General features: G+C 37.9%; 1 protein-coding gene and 1 long non-coding RNA gene across 6 annotated transcripts; one reads left to right on the top strand and one right to left on the bottom strand.

Annotated features, from left to right (window-relative positions):
* Nucleotides 1-2,231: 2,231 nt before the first annotated feature.
* On the bottom strand, nucleotides 2,232-3,562 carry LOC147525042 (peroxidase 60-like). The gene is given in 5 exon segments (XM_086564404.1): nucleotides 2,232-2,414; nucleotides 2,567-2,732; nucleotides 2,814-2,993; nucleotides 3,258-3,331; nucleotides 3,334-3,562. Coding segments are annotated over 5 exon segments (681 nt in total). The 5' UTR covers nucleotides 3,434-3,562; the 3' UTR covers nucleotides 2,232-2,253.
* Nucleotides 3,563-5,657: 2,095 nt separating this feature from the next.
* Nucleotides 5,658-16,701, top strand: LOC147525041 (uncharacterized). 5 transcript variants are annotated; one of them, XR_015197668.1, is made up of 5 exons: nucleotides 5,658-5,810; nucleotides 6,950-7,013; nucleotides 15,261-15,458; nucleotides 15,904-16,289; nucleotides 16,375-16,701. It is a non-coding gene; the product is annotated as an uncharacterized LOC147525041 (long non-coding RNA). The 5 variants fall into 5 exon arrangements; XR_015197667.1 differs by having other exon boundaries at nucleotides 5,668-5,810; nucleotides 15,631-16,289; XR_015197671.1 differs by lacking the exon at nucleotides 5,658-5,810 and adding an exon at nucleotides 5,825-6,436 and having other exon boundaries at nucleotides 15,631-16,289.
* Nucleotides 16,702-16,733: the final 32 nt, after the last annotated feature.

Raw genomic sequence — 16,733 nt, 5'->3', positions numbered from 1 at the left:
GCCGAACTCCCCAATCCCTTCAACTTTTGGGCAACAGGCTCATTCTCACTAGGTTTCTTCTTGCCCCGGGTATCAGCAACCCCCACATCAACAGCAAGTTTCTTCAGATCTATCCTCTTCAATTGAGCCCGACCTGTAGAAGAACGACCTCCACCAGTACTAGGTCGCTCCTCAGATTCAATTCGGGACTTCTTCGTCCCCTCAGTCACAACCACCTCAGAGCGCCTCTTCAGCTGAGGCCTCCGGAACTGAGGGGGAGCATCACCACCACCAATAGCACTCCCACCACCATGACCAGAACGTTCACCATCACCTACTTCGAAACGTTTGGATACAGAACGTTTAGTATCACCCACTTCAGAGTGTTTAGAAGTAGAACGACTATCAGTAGCTCCTCCAGCCGTCCTCATTGAAGCAGAACAGCTATCAACAGCCCCTCCAACCATTCTCCTTCCAAAAATAGGTCGGTGCCTTCCTTTGGCTCTCCCTCTCCATCTCACCGTCCGAGCTAGAATCAGAGATGTCAAAAACGAGCTTATGAGCCTTCTTCTTTTGCTCCACCTTCTTCCGGTTGATCTTCTCCCCTCCACGCCTCTTAAAATAGTGAGAAATCTCCCCCAAGATAAATCGTTTTTTCTCCCAACTCAAACAAGCAAACTTCTCTACAACGTCTAGCTCAGGATGACCTCGAATGGAAACATCTTCACGAAAAAACACAAAAACATCATAATGTACAAACATATCAAATACAATACTTGCATATGACCTACAAAATAACTACCTACCAGCCCACTTTATAGAGCGGGTACTCAGCTCACACCTATGGGGAGTGTAGTTACCCACAACCAACAAAAGCCTACGCCCCCAATCCTCCTTACTCACCCCCACAATTAAAGATGATTTCCCTTTTACAACCTGCAAACTAAAATTCAGTGCAACCGATCTCTTTATAGAGAAATGCTCCAACATATCTCCTAAACGGATATTATAACCCCGCTCATTCAATAAATCCAACACATGGAAAACCATCCAACTATTCCCTATGAACTAACATTGGGCTTTGTCACAATAGTTCAAAATCTCAACAGCAAGACGGGAAAATGGCAACCTCATCTCAGCCTTCAACTGCCCATAACAAACCACCACTCCTCCATCCGAAGGGACATAGTCATCGTTATACAACCTCCCCTCTCCACCAAGGTCGTATATGGCCAGGTCGGCATTCACCCAATCGAACTCCTCTTTCATATCAGCATAAAGTGACCTAGGCCCCACCTCCTCAGCCCTCGTTTCCATTGAAGAAGACAATGAAACCCCATCTCCACTACGAACCCTAACTTCAACATCATCTCTACTTAAAGTTCTCTCTCTCAAGTGATCAACTTCAACCTCCCCACTCAAACTATCATTGGCAGCAGACATTATGAGTTCAAAAAAATAAACAAAAGATCAAATTTTGCAATATCAAAAGATGCACTTGATACCAAAGATGGGAAAAGTTTTTTTTTTTTTTCTTTTCTCTCTTTCTTTCTTTCGCTCTGCTCTTTCCTAGATGGAGGAAATGAGAAAATGGAACACATTAACACGTCAAAGCCCCTCAGCTACCAAAACCTCGAGAGAACACAAATGTTTCGTGTTCCAACATAACACAATCATTACCCGCCCACAAATCGCCGTGATTTCAGGCCCACGAATCCATCCCAACAGTTCCCACATATTTTTCAAAAGCCAATTAAGCCTACTAGCTGTCTAACACGTGTTTTAAAAAGGAAACTTTATTTTACCCTTCCTTTTTGCATCACAGCTGTCCGAAGAATGGATCAAATAAAGGGGGCTGTGTAAGTACCTTCCGTTCTGCACTACAGTACACGTGTCCATACACCAAGTCATTCTCTATCAGCTCGTACCACTCTATCAGAACGTACCAATGACCCGACCCTAGATTATCCAAAGCATCAGTTACAACCATATATGTAAGCAAATCAACTAGCGCAATCTTGAAGCTCAGTCAATGCACCAATCAAGGAAACATTAACTTTGTAACATTAGAGTAATGGCGAATCATCAAGATAACACACAAAGTGGATCTACACTTCATAACGGCCTGGAGCAAATAAGAAAAGTCAGCTCAAATATCTATAAGTAGAGAGAGATGAACTATGTAAGGCTTGATTCAAGTTTACCCGAAGAAACTTGATTCGTAGGCAACTCTTATCCCAAGAAGAGTACATCCATTCCCTATCACACAAACCATCAGGTCGTTATCCAGTAAACACTAAACATCTGCAGATACCTTATTCTTAATGCTATGGCGAGAAGAGGATCCATGGTTGGATCAGGTTTGCCTATGTTGTTGAAATTATAGAGCCGGTGTTGAAGTAATGAACAATGTGTTACGCCCACTGTATGACCACCTTGAACATGAAAAAACATGGAAAAATTGCACAGCAAATTAATATTGTTAAGTACATTGCATTCAAACAATGCCATCATTTATGCACTTAGCCAATAATTTGATCTATATGAAATTGATTTGGAATTTTGGAAGTGTTTCAAGATGGAGTACCAAGAAGCAAAACCATATCTGTAAGACCAAGTCCCTTTTTAGCAAATACTGCTATGGACTGAGACACCGATATTGAAGGGGATGGAAGGTCCACATTGTTGGCAAGAGAGACTAAACCATCCCTTCTCCCTGTTGGCACATTGTATCTTGTTGTCAATCCTCCACTCTGCATCAGGCAGAAATCCATAAAATGTAACTCTCTGAAGTCATCAAAGTGAACAACTCAATATAGACGTGTGATACATACCAAAGCAACAACGTCTCTGGTCTCCAGAGCAATTATATCGGCACATGAAACAACACCAGGGAAAGCTTTCTCTATGGCAGCCTTTGCTTGGTCAATGATATCATATCCTCTGAGACTGAGGTTCGGTATAGCAGTTTTCTCAGTTGAATTGCCATCAAGAAGTATCGACGCATCACATCCCTTCCAATCAACAATAAGCACCATACTTAGTGTACACAAATATGGAAAAGCTAATAACGAAATACATTTTGTTGGGTAAGGTCAAAATAACCAAACCTGCTCACATTAGCTTTTTAAAAAAATAAAATTACGAATTAAGGTGTCTTACAAACAGGTCGTGCACTTCTCACATTTGAAATTGAGTTATAGTCATGTTTCTAGCCCAACATATGTAAACTATTATGTTTCTAAAAAGAAAGGCCAAGATACAACACAAGCACATACCTTGACAAAGCAATCATGAAATTGCATCCGTAGAAGAGCTGCTACGATTTTCGGTCGTTGATGAAATGTACTGTGACAACTACTCTGATGATTTTCTCAATATCTTGGCTACCACATTTTCCATTATAGAATCCTACTTGCAATTCACCATAGCAAGTTGGGAAACTCACTAGCATGAGCCCGAGCCCAAGTATTACTACTGCCAAAACCTTAATTATTTGTCCTATAGTGGATTGAGTGGAAATGAGATAATGGATGCAGAAGGAGATACTATTGAGTTCAAGTCTTCCTATATTTATACACAAGATAGGGAAGTAACAAAGCTTGGATTCCCTTGCCAAATGAAGTATGAAAGTATTTGGAGGGCACGACCATTGACATTTATAATTTGACTTGGGAGCAAAGTAACCTACCACAGTTAGAACGTGTGACCATGCAAGGGAACAACAAATAGTAGACAAAAGAGATGATGGGCTATTTAATATTTAATTTATTTTACGTCTGGATCACTATAATTTAGGCAGTTTACTCATTACATTGGAATCTCCATGCCGGCAGTCCCCCACGGAGCTTTAGGTATTTTACTATTTTAGTGATATTTTGATCCGTATGTGTATATATCAAACATCTTACTGGCGATATACCGAAACATTTCCGAGTAATCGAACAAATTTGCATATATCGAAATATACAAATCCTTTTCTTCTTGCCCAAGCCAACATTTCAATCAAAATAAATCAAGAAATGGGCCTTAGCCCCCTCAATCAAATCCGATTATAACCTCTATCACGAACGTACCCATATAACCTCCCTATTATTTACACATTGCCAATTAACCTCCCTGTTTTGCAGATCATGAGCAATTTGCGGTCTAATTTTTATCCCCCAAAATTTTATGTTTCCCATTCTATCCTTTTCATTAAATCAAGCCCTTAAATCAACTGGATATCCATACACTGAAGAAGAACTACCTTTTCCAATAAAGCAGATAAGTAGTGAAGATTCTTCATCCTTACACTAAAGAAGAACACCGATTTCATTGCGATAAAAAATGGCTATATAGGTAACCATTTTATAGGTACAAAATTGAGTAAGGGGAGAAGTTGAATCTGCTTATTGCTTGTAGTGTATTTGTGGAAATGTCCATGAGGAATATAATTACATAAACCACAATCATTTGTCTATACATTTGTCTATTCGTTGTTTCTTTGATACCACATGTGTATAACATTGTGGTTTTTGGTTATATTGGTGAAGGAATCATAAAGATGTACAAACTAGCTACTTATACTCTTCTCATTAATTTCTTTTAAAGAGAATGGCTGATGCCTTGATGGATGAAGGACATCGTGATTGGAAGAGGCCATGAGTTTATTACTGCCATATTCAATTTACTTATTGGTGGATACGAATGAACTAGCCATTGACACCATACCAACTTAAAAATCTGAACAAGCTCGACTTCTGATTTTTATGTTGAAATTTAAATTTACATAGTAGTTTGACATATGAAAATTTAATTTTATAGAGTAGTTTGATATATGAAAATTTGAATTTACATAATAGTTTGATATAAGAAAATTGAAATTTATATATGAAAATTTAAGTTTGCATAGTAGATTTGTGAACAAAACAAACCTGATGAAAAAACGCATGGAAATATAGTTTTACATATTAGTTTTTGAAACTAAACGTGTCGGTAAAAACTTACATAACCTATGAAATTTTATATTTGCATAGTTGTTTAAGCTATGCAAATTTGTATTTATATATAAAATTTTTAATTGCACAGAAGATTAACTTATGAAAATTTTAATCCGCATAAGATGTAGGAGTTCTTTTTGTTCAAGATGGATAATTACTATTGAAAAAATGAAAAAACTTTCAATTCCAGGAATGAACTAGCCATTGGCACCGTACCAACTTTAAAATCTGAACAAGCTCAACTTCTAATTTTCATGTAGAAATTTAAATTTTACAGAATAACTTTTGGGATTGAAAATTTTCCGACACCTGACAGAATATATGTAAATGTATTTTTACAGTCATATATATGTAAAACTATATTTATATAGTCATTGGAGCTATGAAAACTTAAATTTACATAGTAACTTTTGGGATTAAAAATTTTCCGACGACACCTGACAGAATATAAATTTAAATTTTCCTATGAAAAAAAAATTTAATATGAAAATTTAAATTTAAATAGATTAAGAAGACTGTGTAATTTTATATTGTCATATGTAAATACAAATTTACATAAGATGACGTCAGCCCAGTTTGTCTTTAACCCAAAATTATAAGTAAAGATTGATGACTTTTCACAGGGGTATTTTGGTCTGTTTTGGTTTTGATGTTATGTTTTAAATAATAGGGAGGTTTTATGCATTTGTTCGCTTCGGGGGTTTTTTTGTGCAACCATTTAAGTACCAGGGAGATTAAACCAATACCAAAATTTATCCTTGAGCTAGTTTTCTCTCCCTCGCTCAGTTAATAAGAAAGAGGACAAGATTCTGATCCTGGTATTCAGAAACTCGCTTTAGAAAGTATGAGGTACTACTTACTTATTTTTTTATAATATTGTATTTTTTTTAATGAATAATGTATGAGAATATGAGGTGGAAACTGAATGTTGTCTTTGATTTTATAATGTGTGAATAAAATTACTTAAGACTGGTATAATTAAAACTGTTTCTCAGCTGCGGTAGTAGGATTGATTATTTGACGCTCCCGCTAACAATGTATCTACATTTATATTGACCCTGTGGTGAGAATTAGCTCAGATTATAGTAGCAGACAGTGAATTGCTCCCCCTATACCCTCCCATGAAATGAGCATATGGTATTATCCATTATCATGTATCAACAACATTATATTGTAAAATTAAAAAATTTCAGTTTGAGAATATTTGCTCTCTTTTCATTTCTCTAGGCATGCATGAGATTTGGAGAACAACAAACTCATTAAGTTCTTTCGTTCACATTATGCTACTTTAAAATTGTTTTACGAGACAATGGTAGATTTAGAAGAGAAGGTAACATACGTCAGAAGTGAGTTCCTTCCTTACTTATTTGGAAGGTGTTGTAGCTTTTCTAATTCACTTTGTTCTCTTAATGTGGAAATACCTTGGTGACATACTCTCAGTTTTGGCCTTGATCATGTCTGTAAAAGGAGAAAGGGTAAGTGTTTTACTTCTCAGTTCTATTTCCTTAGTTTTTAACCCTTTTATGCATTTTCTTGAACACTTGAACTTTGTAAGATTACGCAATATCACTAGTTTATTAAGCATTTACTAGATTACTACTATTTGGTTACCTCACTTATTAAGCGTAAATAGCAGTTTCTTGCATGAATAATTTCCTTTTTCTCAATGTATGTAGGACACGCCATATTTTAAAAATAATCCATTTTGGATACATATACATGTGTCCGTGGACACATAGCATACCTTAATTTCTCATAATTCGCCTTGTCAGACACTTCGTATCCGTGTCGGATACGACACACCTATCTGTGTCATGGTAACTTAGTTTTTTCTTTGTTCAGTGTTTTTGTCACTTCTTATCTTTTCACCTAGAACGAAATATATATTGTGATATTTATTCTTGAGTAAACTATGAAATATAATGCACTGTTCATCTCAGTAAATGTCATTCTTTGTAGAGTTTATCTAATCTTGTTGACTTCTGCAGGCCGCAAGTACAGGCTGTTGGGTTCAGATGGAGATATCAGTACATGGGGTCATGAATATGTCAGGTAATTTATCTTTCAACCGCAAGATCTTGATGATGATATCTTTATGTATATTATCTTCTTCGTATGTACTATTACATGTTTTAGCTTCAATGGTAGCACACTTTTACCTCATACAAAGTGGCTAGTTGTTTCTTACAATGGTTATCTCATTCTCTCATGCACGTTTTGTACATTTGGCATTTTGGCTGCTACCCATAAGAAAGAATAAACTGATTGGATTGGTTGATCCTATTTTATGTTGTCTTAGATGCTTCTGCAAGAATGTTAGACTCAATTTTGGTTTGGGACCAAGAACTCTTGATGTAAAGCAGTCTATACCATGATTTTTGTCGTTATATATTACCCTACATGGTTATCAATAGTTGGTTTTCATCTCTTTGCTTTTAATAGTAAGGCAATATTTGCACTAATGATGAGAGTATGAAGTAGACACAGTATTTAATTCCACATGGAGAGGTTGGGGTAGGAATTGTATCTTTACGACTTTACTGCCTCCATTTTATGTGTTTGTGAATGGTTCTTTAAAAGTACTATAGGTCTTGGGCCTCTAACCTTGCTCTTTTCTATCCGTGTAGTGGAGGTTTTGGGTAGGATATCTGGGGCGAACTATAAGGGTGTTTTGTTAAGGTTTTAGAGTTGGTAGGGAGGATGTGTGCATTCCTCATCTTTTATATGCTGACGACACCATTGTCTTCTTAGGAGATTATATTGAGCATGATAGGTGTTTGAGGGCCAACTTTGAGTGTTTTGAAGTTGCATCTGTCAAAGAGCAAGGTGTTTTCGGTGGGAAAGGTGGTAGTTATTCAAGGCTTAGCCTCTGTGCTTGGGTATGGCGTTGATAGGCTGCCTTCTACTTATCTTGGTGCATCTTTTTGGTCTAAGTTTATTTGGGATCTTGGAGTTGAGCGGTTTGGTAAGAAGTTCAATTGTTGGAAGGTTGGGTATTTTTCCAAAGGGGCAGCTCTATCCAACCATCTTGTGTACTCTTTGTCCCAATATTATGCGCCATGAGTGTTGTCTATAGAATCGAGTCGATTATTATAAACATTTTGTGGAATGATACAGATGAGCCTCAAAGGTATCACCTTGTTAATTGGGATTTCCTACTTTTGTCCGAAACCCCTGTGGGTTTGGGTATTCAGAATGTCCACGCCTTCACTTGGTGCTTTTAGGGAAATGACTTCGAAGGTTTTGTTTAAAGAGGAATAACTTGTGGAGAAGAGTGTTATAGTTGTGTCAAGGTTTGGTGAATCTCATCTTGGTTGGGAGAATAGTCTAGTTCTTTATGGTTGCGGTGTTTGGAAGGGGCAACATGAATGTGCTGCCCTGTTTTAAAGAGGAATTAGGTATAAACTTGGAGTTGGTAGTTTTGGGGACATTTGGCTTGGAGATAGATCTCTTAAGGAGGTTACTGGTACTTTGTCCAGTATGTTCGAGCATAAGGGGCACATAATGAATGCATAGTTAGATCTAACAAATATATTTCTTGAAACCTCGGTTTTCGTCGGGCCTTTAGTGATTGGGCCACCAATGACTTAGCCTTTCTTATGGCCGGGCTTGGGCCTTGGAAAGGTGAACCAACATGACTTTAATTCAATTGTTTGGTATCACGACATGAATGGGATCTTTTCTACCAGGTCGTTACACTTCACTTTTCGTTCTTGGTAAGTTGGTATCCTCCAATCAATGGTGTTTTGTTTCTATTACACATTTCCTCATTTCATATGTTCAAGAATTTAGGGATCCAAGGTCCCTATGAGACTTGTTTATTTATTGTCTAGTTTGCAGCTTTAGGCCGTATACTTACTATTAATAATATTAGGAATAAGTGTTTTAGGGTCAAACTTTGGATTATTTTCCTTTATGTTTGATGGTTGAGGAGTTGGTTTCGTGTGATCCTATCTCTTCTAGGCTAGTTTTGTCTTATTTTCATTGAGAGTCTATGTTGGTTTGGGATTGTATTGGTCGGGTGGTGGATGTCCTTACTCAGTAGCATACAGTGCCATTGTCATTGAGAGGGCAAGGGATATGGAATATGTTACCTTTTTCCATCACGTGGGATATTTGGTTCAAATGCAATAGAAGCATCTTTGAGGGTACTGTACGTACCTCTACATTCATACCCTGGCTAACGACTTCATTAGGGACTTAGTCTTTACATTAAGTTAAAATGACTGATCCTGATCGAAACCTTAAGTGGTTACCTAGACGGCTCACATGTCCAGTTAGCCACCTGGACGTCTCACATGTTAGTTAGACATCTGGATGGATCACAGGTCCAGTTAATCACCTGAGCTGGTCACATGTTCAATTAACTAGTCTTATCTAGTGAGAGTCTTTGTGCTTTAAAAACTCTTATTTTCTATATCTATTAACAAAGAACTACGTTTTTTTTGGAGACTTGATTCCGGGAACATATTATGGATACAAAAGCAACCGTTAAAGGCACAGTCTCACTCTTTTCATAACATCCTCCCTTGCAGATTCAATAGTGTGTCTGGGTAAATTCTTACCCAAACATAATTGGCGCCATTTGTGGTTCTTACTAACGTGCCTTCTTCCATGGATTTCTCTTACTCTTTGTCAAATGGCTAATACTACTAGATGTCAAGTAAGTAATCAAGCAAGAGCACAAGCGTCTTTTTGGAACAATCTAGCAAATCTTGAAGTTCCAATCAATTAGGTTCCATTAGGCCCCCAAGATCCACCTTTGCAGCTTCAAGTACCGCGACAACCTAGATCTAAACATCTAAGGTCTCAAGCTCCAGTATGTTTTCCTCCTAATGGCACAAATAATACGCCAGATGCAAATCTAGAAATTATGGAGACAGAAGATGAAAACTTGACCCTGGAGGCGTTGCGTACCAAACTCAGACGGGAAAAGGAGCATAATGCAGATTTGCGAAAGCAAATAGATGAAGGACAAAAAGGCCAGACAAATAACGATGATACTGCTTCTTCCACTCTATCAAGACTCCCAAGATCTAGTGAAAACCGCAGTATATTTCATCGATTGCAAGGCAATAATGAAATATTACAACCAACTAATGTTGTCCCCGAAAATCGTTTAAATCAATCGAGACCCATAAATATTTCAACAAATTTATTAAGGTAATTGAGGACTCCCGATGTCCGCACTGATACATATAGCAATGGTCGTAACAACAGGCGTGATGGACAACATCATAGGTCATATGGTAGTCATCATATCTCAACAAGGGAGTCTAATACAAACCCCATAAGCCAGGATAGCAACACATCAAGGAGGTCAGGTCGGATGCCACCATCCAACAACTTAACTCACTTAGGACGATCAAGTTATGACCTCAGGCAAAAGTTGCATCACGACTTGAGACTTGAATTGAATAAAAGGAATCAATACATAAGACATCTTGAAGACAGATACTGAGATCATCCTCATCATCTAGGTTACTCCCCAGTGCGTCGAGAAAATTCAAACTACCGTCACAGATCTCGTAGTCCAGAGAACCAAAGATTTCCAGATCTAAGCAACAACTGGGGGCGAGAAAATGTAACACAAGGTCAAGAAGTCCCACCACTAATCGTTAGGAACTAGGCAAATGTAGGAATAACATATACTGAGTAGCAGACTAAAGATATCATTAAGAAAACAATGAACAATACCGATTTAGCGGAAAAATGTTGGAAGGACTTAGCCGTAAATGAAGATATTGTTGGACGTTTTTCCTTGCGTATATAGAATGCAGAACATCAGGAAGGATTCAAATAGCCAGAGTTTCCTAAGTTCGATGAAGTAGAAGGTGATCCAAACAACCATGTTATGGAATTTAAAACCAGGCTTGTTCTTTGGCGTAAAGATGATGCTCTCTTGTGCAAACCTTTTCCATCAACACTAAAAGGGGAAGCCTTACGGTGGTTATCTGAGATACCAGCTAGATCTATTAAATCTTTCCAAGAGTTAGCAGATCAGTTCACAGACCGATTTCAACATAATTGGACTCGTCCTAAAGATATCAATATCTTGTTAAACATAAAACAACAAAAGGATAAAACACTTGCAAATTTGTTGTCCGCTTCCGCCAAATCCAAGCAGGTGTTACAAATGTGCCAGATGTGATGATCATTCACGCATTCAAAGAAGTTCTCCGTTTTGATACTAATGAAATATATAACTCACTTGTAAAAGATCCTCCCCAGACGAAATCTGACTTGTTCACACAAACACTACAGTTCATTAATATTGAAACAGATGTAACATCAAGAATTTAGGGACAAAGATTTTTGAGGCAAAGAATCGACATAAACCAAAAGCAAGAAGAAACAAAGCACAATGGAAACTCAACAACCGAAGCAGGATCTTAAAAAGACAAACAATTTTCTTGAAGAAATGAAGCTCACTCCACTGAATACCAAATATGCCTTGATATGAAAAGATTAAAAGTCGCAATCTGCTATTCCCTCCAATGCCTTTACCTGAAGATACTAAGTCTAGGCGTGATAAAAATCTATGGTGGCTTTTCCACAATGACTTTGGTCATGAAACTACAGATCTTTACGAGGAAAAATACAAAAGCTAGTAGAGAAGGGACAGCTAGATGAATTCTTAAGCACCAAAAGTGCTCAACAGAATTTGTCAATCTTTGGCTACAATGTCATCAAAGCTGGTCACACTAGAATCAATGACATGCTATGCACAAAACAGAAATATGAGTAGAGAGTAAAGTTGGGATTTTTACGTAAATTATATCACATAAATAGCTTCGATTTTATCGAAGGAACTCGCATAGAAACCATCGAACCTAGCTCACTGTGTTTTACTGACAGAGACCTAATTGGCGTCCATCACCCTCATTACGATGTCATCATTATCACAGCTTACGTTGGTCTATGGCGAGTGCAACATGTCATGATAGACAGAGTCAATTCTGCTAGTGTGATTTTTGCAAGTTGCTACAATGACATGAAACTTTTAGAAAATTTGATTGTCGTAGATAACGACCTAATAATTGGCTTTGATGGAACAACAACTCCGGTGGGAAGAGTTTCTTTACCAGTCAAACTCATGGATAAGGCAGTCAACATTGATTTTATTTTAATGAACTGCAAATCTTCCAACAATGCAATTTTAGGTAGGGATTGGCTCCACTGTATGAGTGTTGTTGTTTCTACCCTCCCCCAAGCAGTGAAATTTCCATCTCTCGACAAAATTTGCAATATACGAAGAGACCAGATGGCTTCTAGCCGTTGTCATGAAAAAATATTAGATGATTACCATCAATTTGATATGCATGGAAACACAATTTTCAGCAGTTCATAAGAAGTGGTTCAAGCACAATCCGAACCACAGATAATCTGTTCAACCATATCATCAAGTGAAGGACCACGGACTATTGACCGCTTCTTAGAAGTTCAAATTGGATATTCAAGCAAAGAAACAACCTTTATATCAGTTGAGCTGTCAGAAAATGAACAAAGGGAAATGGTTACTTTACTCAGAAAGAACAAGAGCATTTTTGCTTGGTCAGTGGATCAAATGTCAGGTATACACTCAAATGTTGCATGCCACAAGCTTGATATTGATACTAATGTTAAGCCTGTACGACAAAAGCCTAGACGTATGGCTCCTGATAGAAAGCTGAAGGTTTAAGGAAGAGATTGATCGTTTACTCTGTCAATTTTATTCGACCAGTTTCATATCCTAGATGGTTGTCTGAAGAAGAATGGCAAGATGAGATTATGCATCGACTTCACTAATCTTAACAAAGCCTGCCCTATACATCCATTCCCTCTTTCGCGGATATTAGAACTTGTTGCTGCTACATCCGGATTTCCATGGCTATCATTTATGGACACTTCTTCCGGATACTATTAGATCCCGTTGTCTATTGAAGATGAGGAGTTAACGTCATTCATAACTGATCAAGGAATTTTTTGCTATCAAGTGATGTCTTTCGGGTTGAAAAATGTTGGCGCCACTTACCAGAAAATGATCAATACTATATTTGGAGACATGCTACGCAAGATTATGGAAGCATACATTGATGACATGGTTGTTAAATCCAAAATTAGTAGTGATCATTTGGCAGATTTGCAAGCAGTATTCACAAGAGTTGAAAAATCCTTCAAAATGCTTTTTTGGCTTGATCTCAGGGAAGTTCTTGGGTTGTTTGATGACTTGCAGAGGAATTAAAGCAAACTGTGAACAAATCAGAGCAATCCTTGATATGCCATCACCAAAGAGAAAGAAGGAGATACAACTACTTACGGGGCGTCTGGCAGCGATCAATCGTTTCATCTCTAAATATCCTAATAAATGTCATCCTTTCTTTCAGACTTTAAAAGACTTGGCAGTATGGAATGATGAATGTGAAAATGCATTTCAATCAATTAAAAACTATCTGGTTTCACCTCCCATTCTGGCTAGTCCAGCTACAGGGGAACCTGTCGGAATTTACTTAGCTGCCACAAACACTGGGGTAAGTGCCATTTTGTTTGTTGATGGTGAAGATGGCCGTCCAATTTTTGTCATCAACAAAACTCTAATGGGGCGGAAACTAGATATTCAAGAATTGAGAAAATTGCTCTCGCTTTGGTTCACTCTGCAAGACGCCTTAAGCCGTACTTTCAAGGACGATTCGTCAAGGTATACATTGAGTACTCTCTTCGCAAAGTGCTCCGTAATGCACAAGAATCAAGTACACTAGTAGAATGGGACAGTTATTTGAGTGCATATAGCGTTACTTTCGAACCACGCACTTCCGAAAAAGGCCATGTTCTTGCATCTTTAATGTCGAATTTTCCAATCGATGATATGGTCCCATAAATCAATGAAGACAAAAGCTCATCCATTGAAGAGGCAACAATTGGGGGTGACGAGGTCCCACCAACATCTATTACCCCGTCTTCAGACGTATGGATAATCTACACAGACATGTCACATAACAAGTTTGGATCCGAGCTCGGATGTGTTTTTATTAAGCATGGTGATTTAGTGATTGAGCGCTCAATTTGTTTCGGTTTCAAGGCATCTAACAATGCTGCAGAATATGAAGCAGTCCTTTATGCCATGTGTACTGCTTTGGAATTTAAAGTTCGGAAGCTTCAAGTTTTAACTCGATTAGTGGAAAGTCAATTTGAAGGCTCTTTTGAAGCACGGGATGATAAGATGGCAGCATATCTGGGTACAACTATGGAGATTCAATAGTGTGTCTGGGTAAATTCTTACCCAAACATGTACAACTATGGAGATTCCAAAAGTCGTCTTAGCCATCAAACTATCAAAGAGCTTCTTTCTTATTGGAGAAAAGTCTTTGTGGACCAGTAAGTATTATTCGGTTTGAATTGTAGTAGCTAGATGGAGGATAGTTTGTATAGAGATTCTTGACTAAGGGTGAAAGCAGTTTCTTTTTGGGCTGTTTTGGAGTGTGTCTGTACTTTTAGGTTATCAAAGAAAGCAGGTTGTCAAAGAAGTAGCTTAAAAAAAAAAAAAAAAAAGGAAAAATAAAAAGACTCAGATAAAATGTTCTAACTATTTGCTTCTGAATGCTTCCAAATCTAGATTATTTTGTTATTCAGAAGAAATCATGTCCTTATGGATATCATATAACGTCTTTCAGACACATTCTGTTCATGAGATGTTTAAGTAAAGTAAATAATAGTTTACTGCAATGTACTTGTGGTATTAGCCAAGCATCGCTGCAATTGTTAGCTTTCTTGTTACGCTGATCGCAATTGTATCTACAGAGACGTGAGAAGTTATCTCCCGTTCTCAATGATCCAAAAGCACCACTTGACGTAATTGCGTTTACTGCAGTCTCATTGGGTTTGGTCTATGTGGGTTTATGTAACGAATTGCGCAGTCCATTATATTTTCCGCTTGCTCAATTTATGAAGGCCTCGACCTTCTTTACCTTGGGAAGGGCCAAATTCAGTGTGTAATTGGTTGCAGGGTCTTTATCACCTCCATTGTTTTATTGGAAGTCTGTCCTACGTGATATGGCATACAGTCCCATTTGATTACATTCACATAATCCTTTGGAACTGCAAAATGTTTTCACGAACAATTACACACTGAATTTTGGTGGCTGACAGGAAACCGTGGAAGCCACTGCTGAAGTTTTGAACAGTCAATGAGAAAATTAGGAAATATTTTGATATCACTCTTATGTCTTGTGCATATGCTGGAAGTCTGGAACAAGCAATGTTCTAAACATATTTCTTCTTCTTGTTTAACCAAGTATCACTTAAAGATTACTATTCATACAGGTGCAGAATCTTCTGAGTCACTGTGCACAACATCTAGAGAAGGATAGAGAACCATCAGGGGCATGCTGTGCTTGGGATTGCTATGGCAATACGTTCGCTGGAGCATCTGTTGCAGTATGGACTACGGAGAGCACAATATTCGTCGTGCGTTTCTTTGGCTCTTCGACTACTTTGCATATCCAAGTATCCAACCCAAAGGTAGTCTTAATGATTTTTCATGTTTATCTATAATTTCACCATAATCAGTCAACTAATATTAATGGACTTGAGCATTTCCTTTTTCTTATTATTTGTTTATTTATACTGGTGAAACAAAATTCCGTTGTTGATAAGGCAAAAATTACATATTAACCAAAGAGAGGGTGTGTAGGTATTCCCTCCTGTGCACTCTCTTGCAAGGCGCTTGGATGAGCAATACTGCAGTGCCTGAGTTGAGAAAACAATAATTATGGTTGTTACTTCAAATGTTCAGTTGAAATTCGCAACTTGGTGATCAATTTTCAAAGTACTTATTGCTCTTGATTTAATATTAGCTTGGACCAACATTAATTGGTCTATAGAAACTTGTGAATGGGGTTTTTGACTCCTTTATGTTCTTGATGTTTTTTGGTTCACTAATTTGTTATGTGGGGTGCTGGATCAGGCCAACGTTTATGGACACACTAAGCAGACTCAGCGACGACTCGGATTCAGAAGTAGCATGAAGCAATATCCATGTTCTTACCCTACTATATTCTGTTTAACTATTAGAGTTTGAACTATTCTTTCGAGTGCCCCATCGTGTTTTGAGCAATGATGCTCGAATTGCTGGCATGCTTTGCAACCTCTCAAGTTATTACTACAAAGAAGCTAGTCTTCCTTTTCCTCGTGGTTGTTTTATTTAATTTGATCGCATCTTTGCATGTATAGATTGCTCAGGATCTTGTGCATCTAGGGAAGGGATTATTAACTCTTACTCCGTACCATCCAAACACACTTGACGCCAGGGCTCTTGGCTGCTAGTGATAGAGCCATATTAGCTACTGAAAAGTAAGCCTTATACGTTCTTGTTCTTTTCGCAATGTTGTTTACTGTAGTAATTTCTCTAGCCTAATTGTACCTCCTTTTTGTGCAGATATATTCCTCTTACGCCAACAAGTCTTGAAGGACTTGTAATTTGAAAAAAAGAACCCAGATTACAAGGATGATGATGGCGACACAATCCCCGCTCTTTAAGCCAAATCATGAGTATATGTATCATGGTAGAACCTAGAACCTAGAATGGCGTTTCCTTTGAGTCAAAACAGTTGATTGCGTCATGGAACCCCCCTAGATGGGAAATTAGGGTCTCCCCCCCCCACCCCCACCCCCCCTAGATGGGAAATTAGGGTCTCCCCCCCCCACCCCCACCCCCAATGTACGCAATTTTTATTATTATATTTTTTTTGTATTTGGGAGGAAATCCTAATCTTTATATCTATATCTATATCTTAA

This window comes from Coptis chinensis, chromosome 1, assembly GCF_015680905.1.
Source record: "Coptis chinensis isolate HL-2020 chromosome 1, ASM1568090v1, whole genome shotgun sequence".
NCBI classification, from domain to species: domain Eukaryota; kingdom Viridiplantae; phylum Streptophyta; class Magnoliopsida; order Ranunculales; family Ranunculaceae; genus Coptis; species Coptis chinensis.
Note: the sequence above shows the minus strand (reverse complement) of the source record. Positions and strands in the feature narration are given on the sequence as shown.